Source organism: Aspergillus pseudodeflectus (assembly GCF_044049435.1).
Source record: "Aspergillus pseudodeflectus strain CBS 756.74 chromosome Unknown BJX68scaffold_66, whole genome shotgun sequence".
Classification (NCBI taxonomy): Eukaryota; Fungi; Ascomycota; class Eurotiomycetes; order Eurotiales; family Aspergillaceae; genus Aspergillus; species Aspergillus pseudodeflectus.
In genome coordinates this window covers 37,501-52,649 of record NW_027263842.1, presented here as the reverse complement: position 1 = coordinate 52,649, position 15,149 = coordinate 37,501, and the positions used below count along the sequence as shown (strand labels likewise).

At 52.6% G+C, this 15,149-nt stretch overlaps 8 protein-coding genes across 8 annotated transcripts; 3 read left to right on the top strand and 5 right to left on the bottom strand.

The window, feature by feature from the left end:
* The first annotated feature begins 258 nt into the window (after positions 1 to 258).
* On the top strand, positions 259 to 1,639 carry BJX68DRAFT_246717 (uncharacterized protein). Its single transcript, XM_071041687.1, has 4 exons — positions 259 to 397; positions 448 to 524; positions 603 to 1,019; positions 1,100 to 1,639. Exons 1-4 carry the CDS (start codon positions 346 to 348, stop codon positions 1,325 to 1,327), a joined length of 774 nt encoding a protein of 257 aa, XP_070893987.1. The 5' UTR covers positions 259 to 345; the 3' UTR covers positions 1,328 to 1,639.
* On the bottom strand, positions 1,640 to 2,046 carry BJX68DRAFT_246714 (uncharacterized protein). Its single transcript, XM_071041686.1, has one exon. It carries the CDS (start codon positions 1,852 to 1,854, stop codon positions 1,696 to 1,698), a length of 159 nt encoding a protein of 52 aa, XP_070893986.1. The 5' UTR covers positions 1,855 to 2,046; the 3' UTR covers positions 1,640 to 1,695.
* BJX68DRAFT_246713 (uncharacterized protein) lies at positions 2,047 to 3,629 on the top strand. Its single transcript, XM_071041685.1, has 3 exons — positions 2,047 to 2,474; positions 2,554 to 2,812; positions 2,901 to 3,629. Exons 1-3 carry the CDS (start codon positions 2,226 to 2,228, stop codon positions 3,305 to 3,307), a joined length of 915 nt encoding a protein of 304 aa, XP_070893985.1. The 5' UTR covers positions 2,047 to 2,225; the 3' UTR covers positions 3,308 to 3,629.
* A 714-nt stretch (positions 3,630 to 4,343) lies between these two features.
* BJX68DRAFT_246712 (uncharacterized protein) lies at positions 4,344 to 4,910 on the bottom strand. The gene has a single exon (XM_071041684.1). It carries the CDS (start codon positions 4,753 to 4,755, stop codon positions 4,411 to 4,413), a length of 345 nt encoding a protein of 114 aa, XP_070893984.1. The 5' UTR covers positions 4,756 to 4,910; the 3' UTR covers positions 4,344 to 4,410.
* Positions 4,911 to 6,056: 1,146 nt separating this feature from the next.
* On the bottom strand, positions 6,057 to 7,701 carry BJX68DRAFT_279014 (uncharacterized protein). Its single transcript, XM_071048645.1, has one exon. It carries the CDS (start codon positions 7,674 to 7,676, stop codon positions 6,090 to 6,092), a length of 1,587 nt encoding a protein of 528 aa, XP_070893983.1. The 5' UTR covers positions 7,677 to 7,701; the 3' UTR covers positions 6,057 to 6,089.
* A 949-nt stretch (positions 7,702 to 8,650) lies between these two features.
* On the bottom strand, positions 8,651 to 9,202 carry BJX68DRAFT_271680 (uncharacterized protein; the record flags this gene model as incomplete). The annotated part of the gene is made up of 2 exons (XM_071047005.1): positions 8,651 to 8,985; positions 9,079 to 9,202. The coding sequence occupies 2 exons, from the start codon at positions 9,200 to 9,202 to the stop codon at positions 8,651 to 8,653; spliced, it is 459 nt and encodes a 152-aa protein (XP_070893982.1).
* A 1,872-nt stretch (positions 9,203 to 11,074) lies between these two features.
* Positions 11,075 to 11,877, bottom strand: BJX68DRAFT_271679 (uncharacterized protein; the record flags this gene model as incomplete). The annotated part of the gene is made up of 3 exons (XM_071047004.1): positions 11,075 to 11,364; positions 11,442 to 11,681; positions 11,760 to 11,877. 3 exons carry the CDS (start codon positions 11,875 to 11,877, stop codon positions 11,075 to 11,077), a joined length of 648 nt encoding a protein of 215 aa, XP_070893981.1.
* Positions 11,878 to 12,295: 418 nt separating this feature from the next.
* On the top strand, positions 12,296 to 13,403 carry BJX68DRAFT_258521 (uncharacterized protein; the record flags this gene model as incomplete). The annotated part of the gene is made up of 2 exons (XM_071043538.1): positions 12,296 to 13,123; positions 13,278 to 13,403. 2 exons carry the CDS (start codon positions 12,296 to 12,298, stop codon positions 13,401 to 13,403), a joined length of 954 nt encoding a protein of 317 aa, XP_070893980.1.
* Positions 13,404 to 15,149: the final 1,746 nt, after the last annotated feature.

The window sequence follows — 15,149 nt, the reverse complement described above, 5'->3', positions numbered from 1 at the left end:
TGTTGTACGATACGCTATGAATCAAGTTATGCTCGTGATGTTGTAGCCGAGTGTCGACATCCTCTCTGCTCGGAATATATACATATTGTAAACCCATTGACCAATCAGAACGACTTGGTATTCGTGACATGTCACCGGATGGCGCACGTCAAGCTTAAGAATAGATAACAATACGAGGTTGGATAGGAGAAGCTCGTCTGCAGATACGAGGGGTAGAGTGAGTCACACGCAGCGGGAACACCCCGCACCAAAGACGATAAATTGAAGCTTTCCGCTGTTCCGCTCTCAAGAAAACTTTTTCAATTGCACCAAAACCGCAGGAGTGGACAACGAGATCGACATACCATGGCGACCACACCAGACTACCACCTCACAGGGACATATACCCGCTACTCAAGTGCGCCATGACCCATCCAAGCAATTGAGCACAAACTTACCATCATTCAGGCTGGACCGCCCGCGTCGAGCTCATCCTCTCCTACTTTCAAATCCCATATACGAAGCAATTCGTACCTCTCGAGAAGGTCCCTACCTCTCCTGTCCTCCTGCGCCTTGCATATTACCTCCAGAAAGTACCCACAGGTTCCAACTGACTCACCCAGGTCCGCGATGTCTCAATTTCAGGCCTCGTCCCCCTCCTAGAATCCCGCCCATTGAACATAACAATAAACGACTCCCTCGCCATCGCCGAATACCTCGCGGAAAGCAACCCACATCTCCCCCTCTGGCCTCGCGACCCCGCCCTCCGCGCCCTGGCGCGCAGCGCAGCAGCCGAAATGCACGCTGGGTTCGCGACACTGCGGAATACATTCCACACGAACTTTGTGACGCACTACGTCGGCGAGATAGCTGTTTCCGAGGCGGCGAGGAAGGAGATCGCCCGGGCGCTGAGTATCTGGGATTCGGCGCGGAAGGCGACGGTCAACCGGCTGAGGGAGCTTGGTGAGGAGGAGAGTGATCAGGGGTTTTTGTTTGGGGGGTTTAGCATTGCGGATGCGTTTTTCTGGCCGGTGCTTTGGGTGAGATGCCTCTTCCTTTTCACTCACTTTCCCTGGTCGTGGCTGGGACGCACGATGGAACTAATGCTATACTGTGCCAGCGCTTCCGATCCTATAACCTCCCTCTCGACGGTGCGACACCCGAAGCGCTGAAATGGATCGAGACAATGTGGAATGATCCCGAGATCAGGAAGATCATCCACTGGTACTACCAGCAGGCTGAGGATCCGGAAACGCATATTGCCAAGTATAGTGGGCTTTTCGCCGAGTATGGGGTCAAGGAGGAGAGGTTCCCAGAGGACTGGACGTTTCGTGCGTCGGACATTTAGCTGGACAAGTTTGATACGACAATCAGGGATTCAGGCGGTTGAGGATTCTGGAAGGTTGAAACATGACCGACTAGAGCGTTGTATCGCGCTGCAGAACTGTTAGTATTTAATGTCAGAGCCGAAGGTGAAGGGCTTCGTTTCAGAATGTGGGGGAGGATTCCTTGTTTTAATGCTGATCAACAAGATCAGGTCACATCGCGCGAGAGATGCGGAAGGCTGAGTTTGCGATCATCAGGGGCCGCCTTCATCTTACCTGGTCTTGAGAGAGACATATGCCCAATAATGCAACGCTTTTCTCCCTAAAATGACATATCAATCGCAACCTCCTGAGTAAGCTCACTAAGCGCCCATCAATACCGAGAAGAGTATCAACGCCCGCGTCTCGTCACAGCAGCCCCAGCTCGATGATGACAGAGGCTGAGCAGAACCGACTCCACGAATAGCGGAGAACCGCCAGCGCAGCAACCGAGTCCCGCAGAGGGGTGGCTTGCAGAATTAATCTCGCCGGCGTGTCGATCGCCCATCATCGCCGCGCGGGCTAACCGTGCTTGGCCCGCATCGTCGTGTTGGAGCCCCGCCGGCCCTGCTTTGTTGGCGCCAAGGTTGGGGGCCAAAGGATGCGCGAGGGCTCCGTTCCTGGGGCTGAGGCTTGATGTCAGACGGAATGGCGCGGCAGCCCTGCGATGGGAAATTCCCTGAGCTGGGAATGGAAATAGCCCGCCTGGCCCTGCCCTGCCCTGCGCCTGCCCCTGGGTCCACTGGCCTGCTTTGGAGTTCCTGTTGCATAAAGAGCGCGAGGCTGCTGCTTTCGATCTGAACTGTAGATTCTTCTCATCTAATCTTGCATATTTGGTCCTTTCTTCATCCATTCCCATCCTAGAAAACCAAGGCTATCAAAATGAAATACGCCATGAAACTCCTCTCAACCCTCTCCCTCGCGGCCCTCGCCTCCGCCCAACTCGACAAGCCAGCCCTAACATCCAACCTCGACTACCTCCTCGAAGGAAACACCGCCAACCTCCCGACAACCTCGCACTCGATCGCCATCTGGTCGCAGGGCTGGATCCCCCAGGACTGCAAGGACCTCGGCGAGGGCGAGGATCTGGATGCAACGGACTTTGAGATTTATCAGGTTAGCTATGATGATGTACGCGCCGTTCCTCCCAATTTCACTATACAACCTCCGTCTATCCGCGATCGACCAGCTGATGTCTCTGACCGTACAGTGCTCCGACCCCTGGCTCGTCTGCCGCCACAAAGAAGCCCCCAACGACATCTCCGCCATCGCCGAAACATTCGGGCGCGTCCCCGTCAAGATCCGCGACTGGGTGAGGCAGATCCTCGTTCTCCCCGGCGGGAACTCGGCGTTTGCAGTAAATGGCAACGTTGCGTTTTTCGGGACGACGGACGAGAATGTGGATGTTGTTATCCACGAGTCGGCGCACTGCCTGGATGGGTTCGCGGCGTTTGGCGAGGTTATTAATAGTATGTTCCCCTCCCAATTAAGTCTCCGTTGTGCGTGGTGGAGGCTGGCTCTGCTTGCCTGGTGGGACTGTACTAACGGACTCTTTAGCAAGCGAGAACTTCCTCGCAGCCTACGACGCCGACACACACGTCCCCGACGACTACGCGCGGTCCAGCCAGGCCGAGAACGTCGCGCAAAACACCGTCGTCGCCGTCTACGACAGCAACGTCCCCGGTGGGTTCCTGGGTATCCAACCCAACTACACGGCCATCGAGAACCAGTATAGCTACATCAAGAAGATTGGTGGTGACGCTCTTGTCCCCGGTGGGACGTGTGATCGGCATCTTGAGAACTCGGAGACAGTTCCTATGGTGGAGGGTGCTGCGAATGGGACTATTTCTTCGCGGTTGTTTAGGAAGGCGTTGCAAGGGAAGCCGGATTCGAGCTTCAAGGGGGCTTATGGGAATGTTGTCAAGGAGTTCGTGCCGTTTGAGTCTGGGAGGGAGACGTTTTAGGTGCGTTTTAGTGAGTGTTTAGCGGGTTGGGTTGGATTGGTGGGGTTATATGGTGGAGTTGTAGATGGGTAGATACCTGCGTGATGTGACAGTTGGTTGTCCTTTTAGATTATCGGTATATATCCATATATGTTTATGTAGAGTAGCACAAAGATACGAGGCCCACTTGATTTCAAAAAATGTTAACGGTTGAATAATATATCAGAGTGGCTTTGTATTAGGGTTTTATGCGGATATTGCGAATAGGGTGGTTTTCTCTGCTTCGCAGCATTTAATGGGCGAGGTTACTGTTAGGGCCACCAAACGAAACTAAGAATTTCAGAGCGTTTGCTATGCATATAATAAGCTAGCATATTTTCTTGTCATAGTTCTAATTCTGGCCATAGAAATAGTCTGCTTAAAATACATGGATAATAATGGCCTTAGCTTTGTGTCAAATCCTTACCTCTAATTTTTCTAGGCTAGCTGAATGTTGTTCGTAGGATCAGGTATACACCGGGCTGTGACGCGCTTAATCTGCGTGAATATATAATTCAGAGAGACGTCAATCATGACTAAATCACAATTTTCAATTCTAATAAAGATAGGGAAAGATCAAGCTTAAGTCAGGCTATCAATTATTTAACAATAAATACTGTTGTTCTTGATACAGGGCAGAATTACTTTGATCATTACACCATTAATTAAAGTTACTTATAGTCGTGTCTTAGGATAAATATTAATAAAAATTTATAGTATGCTATAAGCGCTGCGGCCTTTACCTTTAGATCTAAAGTATACAGAAGGAGAGACTATATATAGTAGTACCAAGCTCGCTAGATCATTATTTTCCACTCTTTAACTACGTGCCCAGCGCGCGGTAACAGGCGACTTCCTCTTTCCGCCCATGGCGACGGAGAATCGGGAGCCGGAGTTCGCGGAGCGCGGGGCAGCATATTCCGATCTGTTCGATTTTCTTGGGCGTTAGGGGTGGTGCGACGTGGTGGAGTGGGCCTGTGCCTGTTAGGGAGAGTTTCGTTAGGGTTGCGCCGTGGTGGCGCAAGATGGCGGTTAGGGCTTTGCTGGTGCGGAAGGAGGTTTGTAGGCCGGTGGTGTAGTGGATGCTACAGAGCGATGAGCCGGAGCGGGCGAGGTTGGTGAGGAATGTTGCTGCCGCTGTGTCGGTGCGGACTTGTTTGCCGACCATGAGGTCGCTGGAGGGGGTCGAGGGCGAGCGAGGTGAGGGATGGGAACCTGTATTTTGCCGCTGTGGCCAAAATGGCATCGGAGACCTCCCACAGCCGCAAGCTCCGCAGGTGGTCAAAAGCAACGTTTCTCGATAGCAAGCGGAAAAAACTCCATACTCTGCGCGGGCGCGTAAGCAAGCGACTCGAGCTGCACAGGCGGTTCCCGGCGTGGGAAGACATCCAGCTCGAGTTCCGCATATAACTCCCGCCGCCGGCCCTCATCGAGAAACAGACCCGGCCACGGGCCGCGGACCTGCAGAAGGCGCGCCAACTCGCCACTAGCGCGGTAATCCAGCGTCGCGGTCTCGCGGACGATATGCAGGTGTTTGAGATTCGACGTCAGCGGCAGAATCTCGAATACGGCGTGCTGCGCGTAGTCCCAGTCCGGCCCTGCATCTGCCCAGCCTTCCCAGTGGCCGCTGGCGATGCGCATGATGGAGGTTCCTAGAGTGGTCAGATGCGGCGTTGTCGCTAGGCGGAGGTCGTGCGGGTCGACTTCGCGGGGTTCGTCACGCCAGTGCGTGTAGTGCAGGTGCTGGAACTGGTGGAAGAGATTTGCGAGTTCGCAGGTTCGGGGGAGGATCTGCATGACGGATGGTGGGAGGCGCGTTCGACAGGCACAGGTGAGATATCTCAGGCCGGAGAGGCGGTTGATGAACCCCGGTAATGCATCCCAGGCGTCGTCCTGGGCTTCAACCTTGAGGTCGGCAGATATGTGGTAGTATTCGTTTATGAACGTCAACTCGTAGACGGGTTCCTCTTCGTCGATGTCGAGTAGATGCAGGATATCATCCTGCCCGCCATCGCGAAGCGATGGATCCAGTCTAGGAGCTGACATTACACCATAGACCGTCAACCGCCGCACATACGACCACGCATGAAACTGGTCGAGGAGATTCGACAGCGCCTGGATCTCTCCAGTGAGGTGGGCACGGCCTTCAACCTTAAGCCTCAGATGCGCGAATCGATACCGTCGTCGCGCCACGGCATGGAGTCGCTTGTTACCGCGGGAAAGATTCAAGATGCCGGCAAGCGATTCGTCGTCATCTTCGAGAAATCGCAGATCTGATGCAGGATTTCGATCGGTAGGGATGAGATTGAAACCATGTTGCCCTCCCGAGGCTGGAGCAGAAGTGAGTGCTCGAGTGGAGTGGCGGAGGTGACTCCAGGAGACTGTCGGTCAGCAGTCGTCGCTGGTCCCCTGCCAAGGTGCGCCCCCTCACGAGCGTAAACCTGTTTCTGCCTAGCTTGAGGATACCCAAGGAATGTGGACGAGGCAGTCGGGTAGTACAATGACTATTCCATGTGATGCCTGCGTTGTTGCCGGGGAGCAGAGAGACAACCAACCCCGACACCGTCCCTTCGTATTATGGATCAGAACTCGGGGATAAAAACGAGGCCTCAGCCACGATCTCTACACCTTGTGGGATTCCAGGCAGCCTAATCCTCCTTTTCCGGCTGTCGTGTGGGGGCGCATGGCTTGGGCGATGAAAGCGATTGGAACTGTCATCTACATTCCAACAGGTATGCTGCCCTAACCAACCCTCCTCTCCTGCCTATCTTGATAAATCAAGGGAATTTGAGTTCGACCACTCGACCCCCGGTAAGAACGCATCCCTGACGACCCCTACCGGGGGACAAACGCTCCCACTGTCAGTGATCCAAACGAGCGGATTCGGCCCGTCACCGTACAGAAACTCGTGTGCTTCCTTCTCGACGAAGATCGCGTGGCCGACCCGCGAATAATCCGTAGGCACAGCAAAAGAGACCATCGGCCGCGCTGCTGGATCATGTCGACCGCGCCAGTCGAGCTTCTCGCGCATATCCTCAAGTAACTCTTCGAGGGAGCCGCCATCTTTGACGAACCATAGGTGGCCTAGAAACAGCGAGCGGAGGGTTGGTGAGAGAGCCTTCAGCAAGTCGATAACGTCGTCCTTATCGACGAGGAAATTGCAGAGGCCGAAGTGGGCTAGGGAGTGGAAGTTTTCAACGGGGAGGATGGTGCACAGGGGTACAAACTGTGCACGGGAGCCACTGTTGCGGCTTGGAACAATTTCATCATCGTATGCAAGGTTTACATCGACCGTTGTCGTGAGAGTGAGGTGTTCGAGGCCGTGGGAATTTGCGAGGGCGCGCGAGAGCAGGCGGCTGCGATAGCACCGCCACCCCGTGCGCTCCTGGCCGCCAACGAGAAGGGCGAGGTCGAGGCGTCGGAAACCTGGTCGGCGAAGGAGTGTCGCGAAGTCATTGTATTCAGTGTTGGGCTCTTCAAACACACGACAGTTCAGACCCGTCGGAAGCGAGTTGGCGTCGATGGTTAGCTCTGATATGTGGTGTGCGGCGTACTCGGCCAACGCACGCGTTATAATGCTAAACCCACGATACTCATTCCTGACCTCTGCATCTTCCCAGGACTGTGCCTGTGGCGCGTCCCAGACGCGCTGACCAGTGGGCCATCCGCGTGGGATCGGATAGTTGAAACCCCTCGGGAAAGCCCTGATCATTGGAGTCTCGTACAGCGGACCCCAGAGATGGCCATGCGCGGCCGGCGTCAGGGTAATTCGCTTTAGATTTGGGAACTTTCGCAGCCCGTAGACGAATGCCTCGACGTCTCTCCTGGAGAAGATCACGTCTTCCTGCTGTTGGAGAAGATTCTGATAGTACTGCCAGCACAGCGCTGGAGCTAATTCGCTGCCGCGATGCTCGGCAAGACGGGGGTCTTCGGGCGCGCGCAAGCCGCCTCCCCTCCGGTACGGCATGTCCGCTTTATTCCTCCGCAGCTGCGACATGAACCACGGAGAAGAACAAGTGTAATCGTCCTCGTCGGTATCAAGATCGCGTCCATATTCATATCCATCTTCCCCTTCAAGGTTCCAGGTGTCAGGCTCCGGGGGCTTCATAAGGCGTGCATCGTCATAGATAATTTCTGTCACTTTGTATCGGAATGTCTCGCTGTCGGCAACTGCCCGGAAGACGGCGATGTTCAGGGGGTTGGCGGATATAAACACCCGGTCTAGGCGGAGAGGGGCCACGCTACACAGCGTTCTGCAGGTCAGCCGCAAGGCCTTGACACTCTTGTTCGGTAGGTAACTGGCAATGATATAAAGAAGCTCAGCCGGGAGCTCTGGTAGAAGAACAGCCATTGTTTGTCCTTGCCCTGGTGGGGTTGTCGCAAGGTGGGGGGAGTGCCGGTGGCTTCGGTGATTTGCGCGAATACGAATTTGTCGACCTTAGGATACCGCTAGGATCTCATTTTATTCATCATCCACTCGGTCATTCAATATTCTAATATTCCCGATTTGGTTTAGTCATTTACCCCTTTATTTTATGTATTTAGTCGTACATCGCAGCTAGATAGAAGAAGCAGAGACCTCCATATAAGCAGGCATGCAGGAAAGGTTCGATACAAGTCAATACATTGGCCACGAAGTGCGACAGAATTTTAGTGCTAAGTCCACGTGATCTGCTCCGCGTCTCAGCGCTGCGTGGGTAACGTAATTCCCAACTGAGTCGGACACCCGGTCGAACCCCCCGAGCGCCAGTTCTGGTTCTTCTTTTTTTTTTCTTTTTTTCCTTCCCATTGTTGCCCTTTGAAAGCAGAAGACTGGCCTTGCGTGATTTAGCAGAAACATTTATTTTATATTTCTTCCACTGATGATCCTGTACCGTTCTTATGTCTCCTTGATTCGACTGACGCCTGTCCTCTGTTAATGCGGGGAAACTGTCACTTGGCATACCTTTCTCCTTTTCGTGATGAGCATGACTGTTAGCTAGAGAGTTTGATGAGCAGGCAAGGCTAAGTTACAGGAGTCCATGAAGAGATCTATCTCCATACGGAGTATTATCGTTCAGTTCCACACATCTGTCAGTTCGAGCCATCGTCTACAGAGCGCATTGATATGTACTACCTAGCTCTGGCAAATCACCCAATAGTAGAACCTAGAAGTACCAAAACAGCATATCAACAGAATAACGGGATTGGCACACAACCCTCCAATGACAGGCAAAATATCCAGGTCAGGTCGGCATATCCTGTTAATCCTCCCCTTGCATACCACCACACTTCTTCGCCAAATCCTCACCCCTTCTAAAAGGACCAGCATCACCCGCTCAACCCTCAAACACAACTATCCCCCCCAGCAACAAACGTCCCATCAGAATTCTCACACCCACATTCCCCCGTATTCGGATCCCGAATACACCCCGTCCCCACGCCACTCTCCGTGCCACTGTCACTCCAGTAGAAAATCCAGTAATCCTCATCCGGCTCCAGCTCATCATCATCAAATTCAGGCGGCGGCGTACACGTGTAAGCACTGCACGTCCCATAGGGAGATCCATTGATCCCGTCATACTGGTGGTCGATCTGGAAAACGGCAAAGGTCTGTGGAGCGGATGTGCGCGTGTTGTGGCTGCATTCGGCTGCTTGGATTGCGAGGGATATCTTTGCGGCTGGTTTGTGGAGGAAGGAACGAGGTTAGGAAGGGGTATGGAGGTAGGTTGGGATGTTGATGAGTAGGACTGGACAGAGATAGATAGACACACCTGAGCAATTCAGGGCCGTGGGCTTGTAGCCCTTTGTGTTCGATGAGGCTGGATCGAGTGTTGCCGCGACAAGCACCGGTGCTACCAAACCCATAAGGGTGATCAGGGGGTTTGTGAGCTTCATCTCGTTGATGTAGCTATAGTGGTTTCGGGTAATTCAAAACGTAAGTAGACAGCTGGATTGACTTTGGGGAAGACGTGGATTTATATGCTACTAGCCACAAGAATCCCACCTCGCCAAATGTCCAGGACATGGAAAATGACTTGGAAATTGGATCTGCGGAAGGAGTCTAGATGCGTCTTCACTCTCTCTGAAACTAACTTGCCACATGATCTACGCTGCCTGGCGTCGAGAATCGAGATGCCGGGCAGGGGCTTATGTGGGCCCAGGCCTGTTTCCGCGACACGGTAGGGCTGTCTCATGTTGAAACGTGAAACTACAATGCCCAACCAAAGATACTTAGAATGAAACAGATCACAGAAGATATAGGAGAGCCAGCATCCCCAGCCAGGGGTCAGGAATCGTGAGTTTTACATACATTGCCCCCCTGTCACAGTGGGTGCCTCATGCAGCTCCGACATTTGATCAGTTGGTGCCAGGTCCATAGTATCGTAAAATCTTTAGGAACGGGAATGGGTCTTCTCACTTTTGTCTTGCGTAAACTGCACTAGGCGCAGGCCATGCTGGCACATTTTGTTCCTGGCGGGCGCTGGCGGCTGTGAGCTCGAGTCTGGCGGGAAGCAGAGTCCATGGTCGGCTACTCTGGCAGCTGTGCCTATCGACATTGGATTGTCCATAAACCTACGAAGTATATGGTAGCTCGGTTAAGGATGGAACCCTTGAAATTGATCTCAGCCATAAATGAGATAAAAGACCGAACGCTCTGTGTCGAGGCGCGACTCTGGAGGAACGGGGAAGGATCGAGGTTGTGGAGACAAGCCAGCAGGAACATTTAAGTGGACTAGTCATGACTCTCCTCGTCCTCACCACACTGCTTTAGCCACCACACCAACTACTAAAAAGGGGATTCTAATAAAGACAGTAGGAGATTATGTATAGTGTCTTACTGTCTCAGAGGGATTTGAACTCCAAGACTGGAACTTTAACAAAAACGATGTTCCTCGGTCTCCGACCTAGTATTCCATCCCGAGGATGTCCACTGTTACAAAGTGCTACGAGGAAAGAAGAAAAACGTGGTTCATTAAATGCGGCCAATGCATGTACCCGGAATATCTCAGCTCCAAGGAAGAATAAAAAGCCAACGTCAACAGGTACTGTCGTTGAGACTTTCTCGTGGTTTCAGTGGTCGTGGAATATATCTATATAGCATGCTAGGAGAAAGCGGACAGACACCGCCATATCGTGTGCCAATCCCTCCGCAAGCGAGGCAACAGAGTCACGAAAGAAGTCTGATTGACTAGAATCCGCCACGATCAGGGAGTCGGTTGAGGACCAATAGACGTGGGGGCCATAAGCGCAAGCTACATAGAGAGCGCGGGTTTAAAGAAGCTGGACTAGCAGTGCTAGATTTTTACTATCCATAGACATGTACAGCAGTTCCCTCTGCTTTAAGAACCAGAACAACAAGCAGACTAGAATTGGACTCTGCCACGGCAGCCAGAAATACATGAGTAACACCCTCTTTGGTCACAATGGCATGTTATACCTATACCTGTAGTAGGTCTGAGATCGATAATGTTTATGTCTTCATGTGGAAGAATTTGGTATCATTGCTCCAACTTTCAGGATTCGAGAGAAGCATAGATCGGCGATTAGTGTGTAGACTTCCTGGCTCCATGATTTATGTCATAAGCCACCCAATACTTTTGATGTCTACTTTGATAGATACAGCCCATCAATCAAATCCTAAACAGAGCTCACTCAGACCCAACTATAACGAAGCATTCATTCTATAATTATCCCACTTATTCTCCTAGCAACTATAGTCATCATAATCTACCACTGACTTCTCCAACATCATTCATCCCATCCCATCTATACCCCAATACAAACATAATACCCAAGCCACAGGTTACTACACGCCGCATCAACCTGCGTATTCCACTCTCTGAACTGCGCCAGTGTAATGCCAGCCTCGGTGTGTATCGACCAGCAGCTGTCCCCGCTCTCGATCAGGTGGAATGACTGGCAGTTGTCAACGATCCCAGGCATCTGCGGCGTAGGGCCCGAGGGATCCTCTGTCGGGCCAGGGTTTGGGAGTTGAGTGGTTGTTGCGCCGGGGACGTGCACGCAGATGTAGTAGCCGAGCCAGAGGTTTGAGCAGTCTGATCAGATCATTAATTATACGGGTTAGTAAAATCGGTAGAGTTAGAAAGAAGGAGGCAAGGGTGGTGAGACAAACCAGCATTAATCTCGCTGTTCCAGCTCCTCAGCTGATCGACGGTGATGCTGTGGGCAGAGGCAATGGTGTCGCATTGATCGCCAGACGAGATCTGGTAAAATTCATTACAGTTCTCGGCCACACCGGGCATCTGAGGTGTTGGTTCTGAAGGGTCAGACGTGGGCTCGGGAGCTTGCGAGGTCGTCGTTGCGCCGGGGACGTGAACGCAGATGTAGTATCCGAGCCAGAGGTTCGAGCAGTCTATGTAGTATCCCATATATTAGATTGCTTCCATTACCAAAGTGGTGTTAGGGTGCGATGGGGGGAGGGGAGGCAAACTGTCGTTGATTTCACTGTTCCAGCTCTTCAGCTGATCAACAGTGATGCTATGGCGGGAGGCAATACGGCTGCTTTCGGATGAACACCGGCAAAATATGCCCTCTAGCAAGGGCCGCATGACATGCTACATACTGTAGTGCCCTCGAGCCGCTAAGCTCAGGAACCCACGCGAAGCTCCTGCGAAGGCGCATGTAACATTGGGGACTGCAGCCGCCAAGAAAGCCCTCGTCCTTTCATAAGACCGGGGTGCAATGCCAAGGGTATAGGCATTCTAGCGGAGTATCATTTTACTTTTCACCAAGAGTAGGATCTCTTTCCTTTCCAGGCTAAGCTCTACCCCGTAGCGGCTCGGCACGCCACTTCATCCACTCGCTCAGGTATCCTCCACCAGCCTTAGTCCCATGCTAACATTTATTATGGCGGATTCCCCTTTCCCCTGCAGTGCCTCATGGATCCTTCCTCGCCTACATAAATCTCGAGTTAGGCCCCGTATCCGGATAGTACACCCCTCCTCGGACTCTGGAATAAACGGCATCATGCGCCTTCATTTAGCAATTTTGGGGGCCGTGGTCGCTTCCGCGTTCGCCTCTACTACTACCAGGAACACCATCCTAGAGGTGGACCTCGTCTTTCCACAGAACAAGACGTACACGCCTACAGAATGGTTTCCGGTAGTCTTCGCCCTTCAGAATCCATCGCTCGCTCAATACCTTGACATGGAGATCACCTACTACCTCCGCTCCATCGACGATCAGAACCCCAGCCGCACCAGCTTTCATAAATTCCGACATGAAAATCTGTCCTCCATCGATCCGCACTTTGCGTACTCACACTTCGACATCTTTGGCTCACCAGGCAGCTGGAGGCTGGACTGGTCGATCACGTGGCGCTCGTGTGACAAAGAGGGTTTCGAGAGTGGGAGCACGATCTCTCAAATGCTTTCTAATAGCACGAGCTTTTCCGTTTCCTTTGCTGTCCAGGATATGGCAGACAGCGTAGATGTGGATCTCGTATCCGCCACTTCTGAAGATTCCTGCCCGGACACGAATTCGGACTCTGCCCTCGCCATCAGTGTACCCGAAACCATGCCCTTGCCCCACTGGGTTGACTGGAATGCCCGGCAAGCTATTAACTACACCTGTGCCGTTACGACTCCCACCACCACGGTTCCGGATCCGTGCAGGGTGGACATTGATCGCACCGTGGCCGAGAGTATGCAGGCTTCGCACAAGGCCTGGCTCTGCAGACATGCGGTAAACCCGCCAGAAGATTGTCCCGAGGAGAATGGGGACGATGAGAACTCTGCTCCGCTGATGCGGAGGGCGATTGTGGGTGGTATTTTGGGGGGTGTTGGGCTTGGCTTTGTGTGGAGCACTGGGATTCTAGGGCTTTTCTTTTTTTTTGAATTAATGTGATATGAAATGTTACTTTATATCTCTTTTTGTGCGGTAATATCATTCCGCCTGAATTAAATTGAAATTTGATGTGCATTATTTGTGTTTTATCTGGAGTGAGCAGCGAATGAAACTAATAATGATGATCATGTCCATCTCCCGGCGCATGAACCGCGATCGTCAGTCTGCGGGCGCGTGCGGCGTCGCGGCGAGGATCGAAAATCTCAAGGGCTCGGTGGATCTACAGTAAACCTCGTTCCTGCAGATAGATCACTGACTGACTCGTGCAGGAGTACTTAATACTCCTAGTGTATGTAGGTATCTCGATACATTATACACGGAGACTCCGGAATCCCCTGCCCCGCTGCGCCTTAGACCGACAGCATAGCATTCCCGTGCTCATAACGAATCTCAACATGTAAACAGAAGCCAGAATACATCCCACGCCCAGAGAATAACCAACACAAGCTAAAGAAGCAGGATGCCAAATCGCCAATGCTACCCAGGACGGCCCCGCCACCGCATCAGGCAAGACTTTACGAGCAGAGTTTGATTCAGCAATTGGCTCAAAGATACAGTAGGCGCTGCTAAGCTTCCAAGGGTCTGGGCAGCAAGGGACGCGGGAATGGCCGATGGCACAGAGCACCCGTGGCGTTTTGGGATCCCCTGATTCCCCTCTAGCCTCGAGGGCTCAATGCAAACTTAGTCCTAACTTTCGCCTATGTCAGATGATCCCCTCACCCGAGGGATTCCATTCCGCTCCCAGCGCCAAGGCACCGGGCTTGCTTGGCGTCGTGGACTGAGGGCTCGGAAATGAGCCAGTCAGAACTCAAACCCTCTGACTCAGGGTCGAGGATTCATGCTTCACTATTGGCTCTAGTATTGGCTCTATTCCCGATGCTCGCATGGCTACAAGGCCGGATTTGCCGCGAGGCCTGCTAGTAGCTAGACCGTGCCCTCCTCCCTTGGTGGGCTGGTAGCGCCCGCTGAGCGAGGATGTGCTTGCCTCCGTGAGGCACGTTCTGCCCACCGCTACAACGTTGCATACCACACTGGACTACTAGGATGTTTCTTGGTAATGGATGTGGTCCGACGGAGTTCCTGGTTGTATACGCCGTACATTAGAACACACTCTTGCGCGAGTCATGCCCGAGATATTAATCAGGAGATCGGGCTCTCCGGTACCACCAACAATCACCACATAAACGAAATGAGAGGGTGGGCTAGGAGATGGCCGGAAATGAGCCCTACTGAGTTTGCATCGACTAATGCTTGAGGGGGGAGCAGGGCGTGGGGTGCGCACCGTGCGAAGTCGCTCCGTGGAGGCTCGAGGATGCTGGACACGAACCAGAGGGAACATGGCATCTTCTACTAGAAAAACTATAAGTCATGTTGATCCCGATACAGCAGTCCCCCTCACTGTTGGGGTTGCATTTTGTGTGTTGCTTTCATGGTCTCCTCCTTTGGCTTCTTTTATTCTGTGTGCCAGATGGCTTCCCAGTCGCAGATTCCTTGTTTAAATATCACCAGTCTCTATCACAGGGTTTCCAGCCTCGCGCAGCTAATTCATATTAGGAGGAGATCCTACCGAACACGAGAAGGATGAATACTATTCGCCTTGGAATTCCAGGCACCCTTCTCGGGATTGCCCTTCGCCTGAATGCAGTCTGGCTGTGGCGTATTGCCGGCTATCTGGGGGGCCGCCTGATAACGAAGCTGAGAAACAGATGGATTCGTCGACTGATGTTGGCATGCGTATCCCCACCCCAAAGAACTATGTATAGCGCAGCATCACGATCAACGCTCAAAGAGCTGAGCCTGGCTTTGGTTCAAAGTATTCAATACTTGCTGGGGTTACTATTATCCCGAGCTCTTGCATTGTGCTCATCTCTGCGCGTAACTGGCGACGCCCATCTACAAGTCTAGCATATAGCATCAGATCTAGCTTCATGATAGTCCATCGGTGTACGGAGTATGGCGTGGTTGGCCAGGAGAG